The following is a 14,488-nucleotide window of genomic DNA, read 5'->3' as shown; positions in this document are numbered from 1 at the left end:
CTATCCCGCTTGCACTTAACTTATGGAAATTATCGCACTGAACCGCTCTGATGAGGAATACATGTAATAAACACTGACACGCGAGTTTTTCACACCTTTATTGACATTACACAACAGATTAACACCAATTAGCAGGGTCTTCCCCAGGCCATTTAAGCGCCCCTTGCCGGGGGCGCTTGAATTTCGAAATCAGAGTCCCCGGGGCGCTTGAAATTTTCCGATCAGTGTACTCTTCAGTAAAATAAAGTGGAGATTGTCCAAAAAAATCAAGGTTTCCCTATCAGTGTATCAATATTCCCTGTTTTAAAAGAGCACTTGGTACCTACTTTCACAAGTAATCGCCATAAACACCACATGGGGTAATGGATAATCCACTGATAAGAGAACAGCATGACGCGCGTATCGATTATTCTAGCCACATTACACGGTCATTTAAATGCTGACAAGGATGTATCTGGTAACTTTCCAGTTGTCAAACTGTGAAGTTCATCGTCCAATCGGTTACGCGAATGCTTATGAGGGCGGGGTTAACTATCGACCATTATTTTTGATTGACGTCGGGCATGAAGTAAGAGTTTATCGCAGCTTGATTAGTAAGAAGTTGTACCATTTGAGTAATATAAACCGGTAATTAGTACAGTACAGAACATTAAAGACGGTTTCGGGCATCATCATCACACCTTTTTACTGTAAACAAGTGTTACCTATGACTCATAATTAATACGAGAAATTAATTGCAAGTGGTAAACAATTAATTATTATAGCGAGTAAGTTGTGCAAATGACTCCCGGTTACAATTATGTGATAACAATTTATTTAATTCCAGTACATGTATATTTCAACATGTCCATTTATAGAACTGATTAACCTCGTTTTTCTGACATTTATTCGACACGTAATGCGCTTTAACAAATTTTCGTTGAATAAATTACGCACACTTGTAAATGTTTCGTCCGATAATCGATAGTTAGAAGACTGATGATGGCAACCGGCCGTGATCCTCGTGGACAAAGTGAATTTCATGCATAATTCCGTCAAAACATTTATTCGACTCGTAAAGTGTTTAAACAAATTATCGTTGAATTTATAACGCAACGGTTAATATTTGTTGAAATCTCAAATGGGAATAATTACATTTGTAATCCGAAACCCATTCCCGTAAGTCGATGTTAACGCGTTTTAATCCGAAACACACTTCGGAATGTAAATGTTACCGCAACATTAAATATTTTTGCTTCAAATTAGCAGTGCAAATTTTATTTTGTGTCGAATCTTTTTCTCAATTAAAAAGAGCGCGCAAATTATGCAGCATGTACAACGTCGCGTCTATTGCATACAAATGGCGTGTATTGAGCGTTTTAACAAGCACACAACAGGTCAGGGGATTGACGCATATTCAGACGCAATATTTCATCAAATCTATAAATAGTCACTTAAAAAATGGCAAGGTTTGTGTTAAAGAAATAACTGAAAGCTTTTATCGTAAATATTTACCAGAAAGAGATTGATAAAAACGGAATAGACGGGATTATTGGATAATAAATAGAAACTTGAAAAATAGTAAGTATACAGTAATAGAGTCGGGTTGAAACGGATGTATTGGCGAATCGTTCGAGTCGGGATTTTACTATCTGTGCGGAAAAGTTTTAAAACAATTAAACAATAAAAAATATATATATTTTTAAATGACTGGGGGAATTTTTTGAAGAGTCATAGCGCACCAAATGACGTCTTTTGACGCTGTTTTTCTTTGAGTTATAACGCACCACAGAACGTGAATTGACACGTAAAATTAAAAAAAAAATCAACGTATGGAGGGGACACCCCTCCGGAACCCATCCCCGATCGGCCCCGGGGCGCCTGAAAAAAATCCTGGGGGAGGCACTGAATTAGCTGTCGATGTTGTTTAACCTCGAGGCGATTATAATCGGTTCAACGAACGGTTGAATAAAGCAATCAACATGACTGTGATTGCCGCCATCTTTGAATTGTCTGAAAATACATGAAGTTGCATAATACGGATTTGAATCAGAAATCAAATGGAAGGTTGGAGAAAAAATGGGATCCAAGCACCCTCCGCGTTATATTGGATTCAGCGTTATAACGGAGCGCTTTATATTGGAGTTACAGTGTAATAGTGCGAATTTTTGTTTTTAAATTAAGTAAAACGGTTGAATGTGTGTTATTAATAGCTTTAATTTTTAAATAACCCTAACAGTGAAGCACTTCAATATTTACACGTCATAAAGCCGCCGATGATGCTTTTAAAATATCTGTTTATTATCATGATCGACGGATGTAAAAGCTTATCCGGTCAACTAGCATACATGGGCATTCACTCTAAACAATTAAGGCTTAGATAAAAAGATGAAAGCGAGTGTCATTTTGCCGACAGTTTTGATAGTTTTCTGTTCTGGAAGCGCTTTAGTACACCGCCTTGCAGGGGGAGTTAAGCAGTACATTAACATCGAAAGTAACCAATGAGAACGCGCGCAGTGTATATACATATGCAGTAGTTTACCTAAGCGATGAAATGACGTCGTTATGGACATGTATGGAAGCACAAAAAGTTAACACGAGCAGCACATTCTCAACAGTAAATATGCATACGATTTACTCTAGGGTGTTATACTGTTAACTTGTTTCGTGTTTCAAACTCTTAAAAAAATTCTTCCCCAGTCAAGGCCATCCTTAAAAATTCTTTTGTTTGGCATAACCCGACCGACCCACTAAAATCGGCCCGACTGATTTTTTTGTTACTTTCCAAAAAAATTTTTTTTTCCTCGCCGAAACTTCTTTCCGCTAAATTTGTCCTTTCCGCTTTTTATCCTCTCCGGTTATTTGCGTCATTTAATTGAATGCTCTTTCAAGGATATCTAGAATAGCAATGCACAAAACGCGTACCGGTATTTATTTGAGTAGCCTATTTATTTGACATATGCATATGCAATTAATTAGACTTTAAATACAATTAAACCGCTCTTGTTTTTCTCGTATCCCTTTAATTAAATTACGCTGCTGTCAATAAGGATAGTTTGGGAGTATTAAAAACAAATTAATTATTATCACCGTTCAATTCTATTCGACAATTGGCGAGATGTGAAATATTATCGCCATATAACTAATTAATTAATTATCACTCTTTAATTCAGATTGGTAAATATTCCGTAGAAAGATAAAAAGTGGTCAGCTTAGAAATATTAATTGACGGGTATTGTCACGTTTTTGTTTCATTTGCTTATCTCTTTATACGACTTTCCGACCGGTAGCTATTTTGGAGGCAGACAGCAATATTAAATGTGTATTCAAATTATACAACATCTGCGCATGAATGACCCAATATTATCCGATAGCTCCACCCGTTCTCACGTTTCATTCGACAACGTCATGTCATGTGTAAGCGAGCTCAATGCTGATTGGCCAGCTACCATGTGCACTTCATTAACAATAAGGTCAAGCAATGTCTAATCGGGTACAGACCGCGTTTCGTTAACTGTTCGAATTGCAAACACTTTCATTGAAACAAAGAGACAAATATAGAAAACCAGTCCGGATTTAAAAGGGCAGATGTTTTCAACAAAATTTTACTAGATTTTAGCAATTTAGATTTTTCTTGAGCCAAATTTTCAATAGTTTTGCAAATGACTCAAATGGCGAACGACAGCGCGAGCATTGCGAACGTGTTATTATTAGTATAAATGCTCACTACTACAGGGCATGCGCTGTCATTCGCCATTTGCGAAAGTATAGCGAATTTGGCTCTAGAAAAATATAATTTGCGAATATGCTTAAATCTCGTTAAATTTCATTGAAAATATCTGCCTTTTTTATCCGGAGTGTTTTTCTAAAACTATTTTTCTCTTTGTTTCCATGAACAATTTGAAGCGCATATTGGAGCGGGCCAATCAACATTGAGTTCGCTATCGAGTAATATTGGGTCATTCATGCGCAGATAATGGAATACACAGTTGATATTGTCGTCTGCCTACAATATAACGGCCGATGGCAAAAGTCGTATAAAAAATAAGTAAATAAAAAGAAGCTCTTTATAGAAAAAATAGACTTACGAATACATGTGCGGTGATACGGACGGTACAGAAAAATCTTTACCAATTTCCTTTCATGAGGCAGAAGACTTGGAGCTTTATTTGATAATTATCTTTCAGTTTGGTATATGTCCGAGTTCAATGTCAGAAAAAAAAACTACAAAAAAATAAAATCCCTACCTACCGACCCACCCATATTTACCTGGGTCGGGTTATGCCAAACAAACAATTTTTTAAGGATGGCCCAATGTGTAATTTATTTTGAATTCATAACCATACTCACGTAAACTAACTCACCCGTGTATATTGCCAATGTATCCATACATCGACGACTTAATTTTATATCCCACTTAGTGTATTATGTAAGTAACTGCATACAAATAAAAAATATTTTTCAAAATATAGTGATCAGTTAAATCAAAACACTTCAACTCATGAGCCCTGGTGTTTTTCATTCATATTATTAAGATCGATACCCCTGAGCACCGGTTTTGTATTTTTACTGGTAACTACTTGCTGCCGAGAATTACACTTTTATTGTACTGCTAAAGCCAATAATATATAAACTGAAACTGAAAGCTATTACAGAATAAAAGTTTGAAACCTGGAATACTGATTTGTTTACAATCTTGCCGTTACCCACCAAATGCAATCTTTATATAACGACTGTGTTCGTCCTTTCATGATAATGTCATTGTAAATTAATTCATTTTTTTTCTGGCTATGAAAAGTTTCCTCTGGCTATGACAGTTTGGCAATGAAGACAAAAAAGTGAGTTTTGCAGACTGCTTGTACAGCAATTAACAACAGCCTTCATGTACTCATTTGACATGAGAGCTTGTCTAAATTATCTTGCTATTCAGTGATATTTAAAAGATACTTCATGCCCTACAGTAGTACTACAGTAGTAAACAAATTTAAATAAATACTTGCCTGGGTTTTATTTTAACTTCCCCATGCTTTGGACTAGTGGGTAAGCGTGAAGACAGTTACAATTTATTGAATGATTTTAATATTCAGATCGGATAAGTTAATGAAATACATTTAATAGTTTGTTTAAATTAACTTAATTTATTCAATTTAAGATAAACTCCCAGCATTTAAGTTTTAACCTGTTTCTCTGTTTGATTCAGGAAGGGCGATTACTACAGATACTTGGCCGAGTTTTATATTGGAGATGAACGAAAGAAGTTTGCAGAAAATGCCCTGGTTGCATACAAAGCTGCCAGTGACGTTGCTATGAGCGACCTTGCACCCACCCATCCCATCAGATTGGGTCTGGCCCTCAACTTCTCTGTTTTCTACTATGAGATCCTAAACTCACCTGACCGGGCATGTAGACTCGCAAAATCTGCATTTGATGATGCCATTGCAGAGTTAGACAACCTAAATGAAGACAATTACAAGGATTCAACACTTATCATGCAGCTCTTGAGGGACAACCTGACACTCTGGACATCTGACATGGCACAAGATGGTAAGAACATATTTTGTATTTACCAGTGACTGAAAAAGCAACAACTTTGCTTACCCTTTTAAGTAGTTCATTCTTATGGAAAACTGCGTATTGATAAGCGAAAATCTAATTAGTCGTTCACAAATTTAATATTCAGAGCTTCGTTTCCTTTGAAATTTCTTCCTCTTTTGCAGTTAAATTTTGGAATTTTTTGCTCTTAAAAATGGAAAGCCTTGCCCTTTCCCCAAAGAAACAAATAATTTTTGTTCCTGTACTGTTTTTTGAAATCTTGGCCTATATGAAAATATTGTGAACAAAATATTCCTTCGTAGGCCCTCCACCAAACATACACCTGGTTCTAAATTGCTTAAGATTGCCACAAAGTCTTAAAATAGAAAGACATCTTGACAGCAAACTTACAATCAAACAATTTCACACATACATGTCAGCGCTTTCCACAGGATTTTTGTCAGGCGCCCCGGGGCTGATAGGGGTGGTTCAGGAGGGGTTTTCCCTCCCAAAGTTGATTTTTAAAAATAATTTAACGTGTCAATTGATGTTCTGTTGTGCGTTATAACTCAAAGAAAAACAGCTAACATAAGTATGTGTATTATAAAAAACAACAACAGACTTTGTTATGCTTGAAGTTCACATAAAATACATAGCTAGATCTGTCATTAAGGATTTTTTATGAATATTCATAGTCAAAGGACCCGCATTCAACATATTTTTATTCAAAACTCAAGTTGCCAAATATCTGAATGCAATCATTTTTGAAACAAAAGTAAAGCTGAACATCATAAATGTACAGTATTGAAATGTTAAGAAGCTACAAAGGGTAGTGACTCTGAATCTGGCAGTGGCAAATGTTCATCACTTGCTTGCACAGAAACCCCTTCTGTACGTATGTACCCATAAAAGCTCAGAGCATTCAAGAAGAATAAGATTCTGGGTTAACCGTAGACTGACTGGAGGTAAATTTTCCCCACAAAACATTCAGTTTTTGTGTGCCTTTCGAGTCAATTTATGGTATTTTACTTTTATAGTACTTCGAATTATGCGACATTTTTTTACACTGGGTCTGATTTCCGTATTGTTTTACCAAAATTTATTCTTTCGATCCGCAGTAACGTTGAAAGTGAAACTAGTCCACATTTTTTTACCACAGATCATCTATATCGATTCTCAACCAATTTACAATAATTAATGAGTACACATGGTTATCACTTGTTGTATACAACCTGATAATTCTGAATAATCCAGCACTTCAGAATTTAAAGGCTGACCGAAAATGACCGTAAATGTGCCTTCAGAAATGCATAGACACAAGCGGCACCTTTTTGTCTGAAGTGTAAAGATCGCAAAATTGCATTATGGAACACTATACGATGACGTTCTACGCGGAATTCCCATTGGTGTGCTAAAACACGACGCCGATTATTTAAAACACAGTACCTACCGGGAAACGCATTTTTCTGCTTTGATTATTTCGGTCGGAAATTGGGATATATATTTTTTTTAATTGGGAAAAGCACACATATTTGGCATTGGGAATGGGTCCCCCTATCGGACCCGTGAGATAGGCAGAAAAAGGCCTGGACTCTGATTTCGAAATTCAAGCGCCCCGCTGAGGGACCGTATAATTGCCTGTGGAAAGCACTGCATGTATTGTTATTAATTGGTTTATGGCAAAATTACTAAAAAGAACTTGCTGCATTGCAAAGAAACACACACCAGTCCATCTTTAGCTAAATAAGAATTTGTCTTTCACAGAGTGCAACGCAATGTTTGTTTCTAATTAAAATATTCCTACAATATAATGAATATTACGCATGTTCATCAGGTGGTTGGTTATATTCTTCAACCTAAACTTGTGCACTCATGGGCAGCATTTTAGTCAGTCTTTAATATGGTTTCTAGATATTTTAATCCCCAGCCTCATCGCAATAGGGTGTTTATAGGAATGCCCTTAGTCTGTCCATCCCCAGCCTCATCACAATAGGGTGTTTATAGGAATGCCCTTAGTCTGTCCTTCCCCAGCCTCATCACAATAGGGTGTTTATAGGAATGCCCTTAGTCTGTCCTTAATCCCCAGCCTCATCACAATAGGGTGTTTATAGGAATGCCCTTAGTCTGTCCTTAACACTGATCACTCCTTTACCCTTAAACAAAGTGTCATGAACTTTTCCGCAAATGTTAAGGTCATATAGACGATGTGCAGAAGGCTTGAGCTAGGCTTATAGCCTGAAGGTTCAAGGTCCAAGGCTGGAAATTTAATAACTAAATTACTTCAGAGCTTAAATGTACTTAAAGGTAAAAAGTTTTAAGCCCGATATTCTTGTCCTGTCATTATCTCCATAACTTACTAAATGATTTTCATAAAATTATGCTACTATGTCAAGATTATTGAGGATATGCTCAGAAGGCATAATTCAGCCAAGTCTTCTCAAGTTTAAGGTGATAATTAATTGTTCTCTTCATTTCTTTACCCATTGAAGGGTTTTCATCAAATAGGGCTGCAATTTTGACGTAATTAGGAGATGCAGAGGGTGTGAGTCATTTGATTTAATGCTGGTTCAAAATCAAGGTTATTTACTGGAAATTCTTGTTGCTTGCTGTCTTTCGATGAATTTAACGAAAACTGTTATCATAATGCAGCTGTTTGCTATAAGGTTCCACTAAATATAGCCTTTAGGGGAAATTTGTTGGAAGAAACGGTACCCTTAACATGAGCGAGTATATTACACCATGAAAACCATTTTCAGGTGTTTTTTTTTTATATATTAAAAAACAGTTCACACATAATTGCAGTATTTTGATTTATTGTACAGAATATCAAAATGTCTGAATGGGCATCGTCAATCATTTACTATTAAATCACAACAAATCAATGAATGCTAGTGTATTCTGATGTTCAAATTGTGTTATAATTTTCTTTAGACATAAGAACTGGTATCTTTATAAACAGTTAAGAGATTTGCTGTAATTATTTTGCAGGTGATGCAGAACAACCTAAAGAACAAGTAGAAGACATAGAAGCAGAAGATCAGTCATAAAGGATGTAGTGTTGCTGTGCAGTGTCAGGGACTAGTGAACACAGATTCTGGCAGTGTTGTTGCATATACAAATAATATTTTTAATTTTCAAACAACTAGTGGCAGTTAAGCTAACATTCCAAATACCAAAGTGTTTGGTCCTTGGGCATGTAACTTGTGTTTTCATTCTTAGTTTGTTCCACATTTGAAGGGTTAAGGTTTGTATAACAAGAATCACAAAGTTAGCAGAAACGTCATTATTCTTGTTAGCAGTGATCTAATTAATAGTATTAAATATGTGCCAGTCTTGTATTGTGGAACAATGTATTTATTTGTTAAATATTGTATTTGTAATTGCATTCATGTAAAATTGTAAACTGGCAGACACTTAAATAAACATGGTTATATTTAGTAAAAGGAAACAGCTGATAATATTACTAACATTTAATATTTTTGGGGACGTATTTTTTAGCATATTTAAGCAGGAAGTGCACATACTAAACTTTTTTGGTCACCATTTATCTAGGGTCATGTGTTGTCCAAGTTTTGCCTGTTATAGCACTATAGGCCACTTTTTATGCCCCTTTTCGAAGAAAAGGGGGCATATAGTGATCGGACCGTCTGTCTGTCCGTCTTTCCGTCACACTTTGCGTTTAGGTTTCGAAAAATGCTCATAACTTCTATGTCCCTTGAGATATAACCTTCATATTTGGTATGCATGTGTATATGGACAAGGCCTTTCCATACGCACACAAAATTTTACCCCTTTGACCTTGAACTTAGGGTCCGCATTTAGGTTTCGAAATCTGCGTTTAGGTTTATAAAAAAGCTAATAACTTCTATCAAGCGTTTATAGGGGGCATAAGTCATCCTATGGTGACAGCTCTTGTTTTGGGATGTAACTAAAAAGTGCTGGACGGAAAAACCGGGCTCTTGCTCAGAGTGATCATCTTAACTATTTATAGACCCAAGTTCAAATCTGGGTCCTGTGCGTGCAGAATCATGCCACTAGGTCAAATATTGAAAAAAACAAACATGTTTTCACTAGCAGGGGAGACCTCATATCTGGCTTACTTGTCAAAAGCTTTTTATGGCTTTATTCCTTGTCAAATATGATGTAAAACCATCTCAGTGATTTGAAATGTAAAATGCGATTTATAATTTGTAAGGCACTAATTTGTAGTGTTCTCAAGCTAAAAAAACAACAAAATTTCCAGACGGTGAAAATGGTGCATTTTTTCCCAATCGAAAAGAGCCTGGGTCTCATTTCAAATTAAAAAAATAACTGCTTGGCAGAGTGTGACTCAAGGTAATGTTTACAAAAACAAAGTCACTGGGTCAGATTATGACTAAAATGTATCACCAACTCAGGTTTGTGTTTAAAGGCTATCATCAGGGCTTTCTTCTTGGTAAAAATGAATCGTTTTAATAGTTTTGAAATAATGATGTTAGGTTTTTCTTCAAAGTCTTTTGTTGAACAATGCTGAAACAAAGAGGCGTTCAATAAACCTAAATGCACTGAAATACTGGGCTGTATATTTTTATACATTCTAATATTGGAGTTTTCTGCAGTGTGGCTTGTGGTCAACATCAAATATAATTACTATTTAAGACAGAATCTCAGTACCTGTATTGTGTAGATTTACATTGGCAATATTTAATAGTATTCATATATTAATACAAGATTAACAACATAGAGTCTTTGTTGTTTTCTCCAAACTTGTGTTCTGAGATTCAAGATAGTAAGATGTGAGCTGTGCATTGTCCACAAGCAACAGTCCCAAAAGTATTTTTAAGTTCACAGGACATTCGGTACTTGCAGGACCGGACTAGGATTCATAGGACCTAAACATCATGTCAGCGACTTAAATTTATTATGCCCCCCTTCGAAGAAGAGGGGGTATATTGCTTTGCTCATGTCGGTCGGTCCGTCTGTCGGTCCGTCCACCAGGTGGTTGTCAGGCGATAACTCAAGAACGCTTAGGCCTAGGATCATGAAACTTCATAGGTACATTGATCATGACTCTCAGATGACCCCTATTGATTTTGAGGTCACTAGGTCAAAGGTCAAGGTCACTGTGACCCGAAATAGTAAAATGGTTTCCAGATGATAATTCAAGAACGCTTATGCCTAGGATCATGAAACTTGATAGGTAGATTGATCATGACTAGCAGATGACCCATATTGATTTTCAGGTCACTAGGTCAAAGGTCAAGGTCACGGTGACCCGAAATAGTAAAATGGTTTCCGGATGATAATTCAAGAACGCTTATGCCTAGGATCATGAAACTTGATAGGTAGATTTATCATGACTAGCAGATGACCCCTATTGATTTTTAGGTCACTAGGTCAAAGGTCAAGGTCACGGTGACCCGAAATAGTAAAATGGTTTCCGGATGATAACTCAAGAACGCTTATGCCTAGGATCACGAAACTTGATTGGTACATTGATCATGACTGGCAGATGACCCCTATTGATTTTGAGGTCACTAGGTCAAAGGTCAATGTCACGGTGACCCGAAATAGTAAAATGGTTTCCGGATGATAACTCAAGAACGCTTATGCCTAGGATCATGAAACTTGATAGGTACATTGATCATGACTCGCAGATGACCCCTATTGATTTTCAGGTCACTAGGTCAAAGGTCAAGGTCACAGTGACAAAAAACATATTTACAAAATGGCTGTCACTACAACTGAGAGCCCATATGGGGGGCATGCATGTTTTACAAACAGCCCTTGTTGACATAATGATAATTGAAAAAATGAAATGGAAAATAAATAAAAAATGAAATGGAAAACAAACAACACAACACTAAACAATGAACACTAACAAATCACAACACACTTGCAGTATTCTAAAGAAAAATATTTAAACAAAAAATGCGTTATAAAACTGCAATATATCAATATTCAATAATAATTGTATATTGATACGCAAATTGCTGTTAAAACAAATGTTTTCAGATACTATTATGCCCCTCTTCGAAGAAAAAAGGGTATATTGTTTTGCTTGATGTCTGTCGGTCTGTCTGTCCATCGTTAGACCAGTTCGTTTCCGATCAATAACTCGTCAACAAATTTACCAATTGGCTTGATACTTCACATGTGCATTGGCCATGGACAGTAGATGTCCCCTATTGTAATTGGAGTCACTAGGTTAAAAGGTAAAGGTAACTAACACACAAAGTGTGAAAAGCGTTTCCAATCAATAACTCGACGAATTGACCGATTGGCTTGATACTTCACATGTGCATTGGCCTTGGACAGTAGATAACCCCTATTGAAATTGGGGTCACTAGGTCAAGGTCACTATCACACGAAGTGTGAAAATATTTTTCGATCAATAACTTGTCAACAAATTGACAGATTGGCTTAATACTTCACATGTGCATTGGCCTTGTACAGGAGATTACTTCTAATGAAATTGGGGTTACTAGGTCAAAGGTCAAGGTCACTGTTGCACAGTAAGAGTTTTATCGTTTCTGATTAGTAACTCGTCAACTGATTCACCGCTTGGCTTGATACTTCCCATGTGCATTGGCATAGGACAGTAGATGACCCCTATTGAAATTAGGGTGTCAAGCTCACTGTTACACACTTAGTGTGAAATAGTTTCAGATCAATAACTCATCAACTGATTCACCGATTGACTTGGTACTACTCATGCGCATTGGCCTTGGACAGTAGATGACCCTATCAAAATTGGGGTCACTAGGTCAAGGTCACTGTCACAATAAGTGTGAAAATTGTTTCAGATCAATAACTCATAAACGAATTGACCGAGTGGCTTGATACTTTACATGCGCATTGGCCTTTGGCAGTAGATGACCCCTATTGAAATTGGGGATAACTAGTTAAAGCCCAGTGGTGGGGGGGGGGGCATATGTCTCTGACTGCAGAACTCTTATTTTTACTCAGCACAGAATATTTGTTTTTCAAGTCTTGCCATTTTGTAAATGCAAGGTAAATAACTGAACTGTTCTTAGTAAGATCAATTATTTATGCTGCTTCTTACTGATCCTGCACAAACTGATTAAGGCGAGAAAACTGACGTACTGACCCTCATCACACTGTACAAGATCAGCAACTGATAATATTGATTCCTAAAAGTGCTTTTATTCAGAATCATTGAATTTTTCTGTAAAAAGCTTTTAGTTTTAGTCTACCTGAAGCCTTCTGATCATACCTGATTGAAATTGATAACTGTCTCTCCATAGACTCAAACTTGTCCATGTAAGTTTTTCACTTTTTGACATACAAACTTTCATTTGCAGCCTGTTTTTATTATTATTGTTACTAAAGACTTAATAAGCAAATAGATGCATTTCTGAAACAAAAATTTCCAGATGTGTCATTTAGTGGCTTATACATTTTCTCTCTACTTTCATTAATTTTACAAATCATGACTTAAGGTAAAAACTGGCCACACCCAGTGGGTTACATAGTTAATAAAGATTTGTATAGCAGAATAACAAGTTCTACTTGTCAACAGAAATGGTGGAGAGCATGAAGAAAGTAGCTCAGATGGATACAGACTTGTCGATAGAGGAGAGGAACTTGCTGTCTGTGGCATACAAGAATGTAATTGGGGCACGTAGAGCTTCGTGGAGAATCCTCACCAGCATTGAGACAAAGGAAGAGGAAAAGAAAGACCTACAGAAAGTTGAGACTATAAGAAAGTATAGGAATGAAGTGAGTTGCATAATCAATTATGAAATACTAAAACACATAAGTTACACTAATGGTACATGATGGTTGTCCTAAGATTTATGTTCAGGAATAAACATCTCGCCTACTGAATGTAATAAGTCATGTAACTGACATTTTTATACATTTTTACTTTTTTTAATTTTTGTGTTTATTAAGGTGACATACATCAACTGTTAAAATATTAAGTCAACCTTTTGGTAAAAATAATGTTTTTATCAAATTTTTGAAATTGACATAACAAACACATGTCATTTTCTGAATGCAAAAAGTAGCGTAACTCACATTTTGTTAAATTTTCAGGAGAAGCAAAAAAATGTTCTATTAAAATAATAAACATGTTTCCGTATTCAAATTTTCTGACAAGTGTTATACTAACACTTGAAAAACGAAACAAAACTCCAAGTTGATATGTCTTTTTTAAAACAATAAAAAATTAAGAAAGGAGCAGTACCATAATTTTCAACACTGAAATATTTTGAGAGCAAAAAAATAACGTAAGTGCTCTTACTGTATTTTTGAAAATGTCTGAAAATATGCTTTCCTGAACAATTCACAAAATGTCAGTTACCCTAGTTATTACATTCAGTAGACGATCTGTTCTTTTAAGGGTTTTCTATAGTGTTTTCTGTTCTTAACAGTTGAGTGTAAAATGATAGTGTCAAGATGAATTAAGCAAGTTCTTAACTGATTTACATGTAATTTGTCTGACCCTGGCCTTGTATCAAAAACTTACTTTAGTCAATACTCTGACTCAACCTTGTGTTTTTGTTAGCTCACCTGATTGCTCAGGTGAGCTTTTGTTACTGGTCTTTGTCCGTCGTCCATCTGTCCACATTTGTTTGTAAACACTCTAGAGGCCACATTTATTGTCCGATCTTCATGAAACTTGGTCAGAAGCTTTGTCCCAATGAAATTTCGGTCGAGTTCGAAACTGGGTCGTGCTGGGTCAAAAACTAGGTCAAAAAAAAGAAAAACTTGTAAACACTGTAGAAGTCTCATTTCATGCCCAATCTTCATGTAACTTTGTCAAAATGTTTGTCTTAATGATATGTTAGTTGAGTTCAAAAGTGGTTCCAGTCCGATTGAAAAACATGGCCGCCAGTGGGCGGGGCAGTTTTCCTTATTTCGCCGTAGAGAAACCTTGTAAACCCTCTAGAAGTCACAACTTTGGACCAATCATCATGAAAGTTGGTCAAAACATTTGTTTTATCGATATCTCGGATGAGTTTGAAAATGG

General features: G+C 36.2%; 2 protein-coding genes and 1 long non-coding RNA gene across 5 annotated transcripts in view; all 3 read left to right on the top strand.

Moving 5' to 3' along the window:
* Positions 1 to 10,231, top strand: part of LOC127854666 (14-3-3 protein epsilon-like) — a 159,370-nt gene extending 149,139 nt beyond the window's left edge. The window contains exons 4-5 of one of the 3 annotated variants that reach the window (XM_052389735.1): positions 5,180 to 5,523; positions 8,500 to 8,847. In XM_052389735.1, coding sequence (XP_052245695.1) covers positions 5,180 to 5,523; positions 8,500 to 8,558 — 403 coding nt within the window. In that variant the 3' untranslated portion in view covers positions 8,559 to 8,847. Of the gene's footprint in view, positions 1 to 5,179; positions 5,524 to 8,499; positions 8,848 to 9,353 lie in introns of those variants that run through there. The other 2 variants (XR_008037092.1, XR_008037093.1) reach the window with 2 other exon arrangements.
* Positions 1 to 14,488, top strand: part of LOC127854654 (14-3-3 protein epsilon-like) — a 29,887-nt gene that overhangs the window by 8,165 nt on the left and 7,234 nt on the right. Inside the window, 1 exon segment of the mRNA XM_052389720.1 lies at positions 13,034 to 13,233. Coding sequence (XP_052245680.1) covers positions 13,034 to 13,233 — 200 coding nt within the window.
* Positions 10,376 to 11,210, top strand: LOC127854807 (uncharacterized). Its single transcript, XR_008037113.1, has 2 exons — positions 10,376 to 10,754; positions 10,900 to 11,210. It is a non-coding gene; the product is annotated as an uncharacterized LOC127854807 (long non-coding RNA).

Source organism: Dreissena polymorpha, chromosome 1, assembly GCF_020536995.1.
Source record: "Dreissena polymorpha isolate Duluth1 chromosome 1, UMN_Dpol_1.0, whole genome shotgun sequence".
NCBI classification, from domain to species: domain Eukaryota; kingdom Metazoa; phylum Mollusca; class Bivalvia; order Myida; family Dreissenidae; genus Dreissena; species Dreissena polymorpha.
This window is presented reverse-complemented; position numbering and strand designations above follow the sequence as displayed.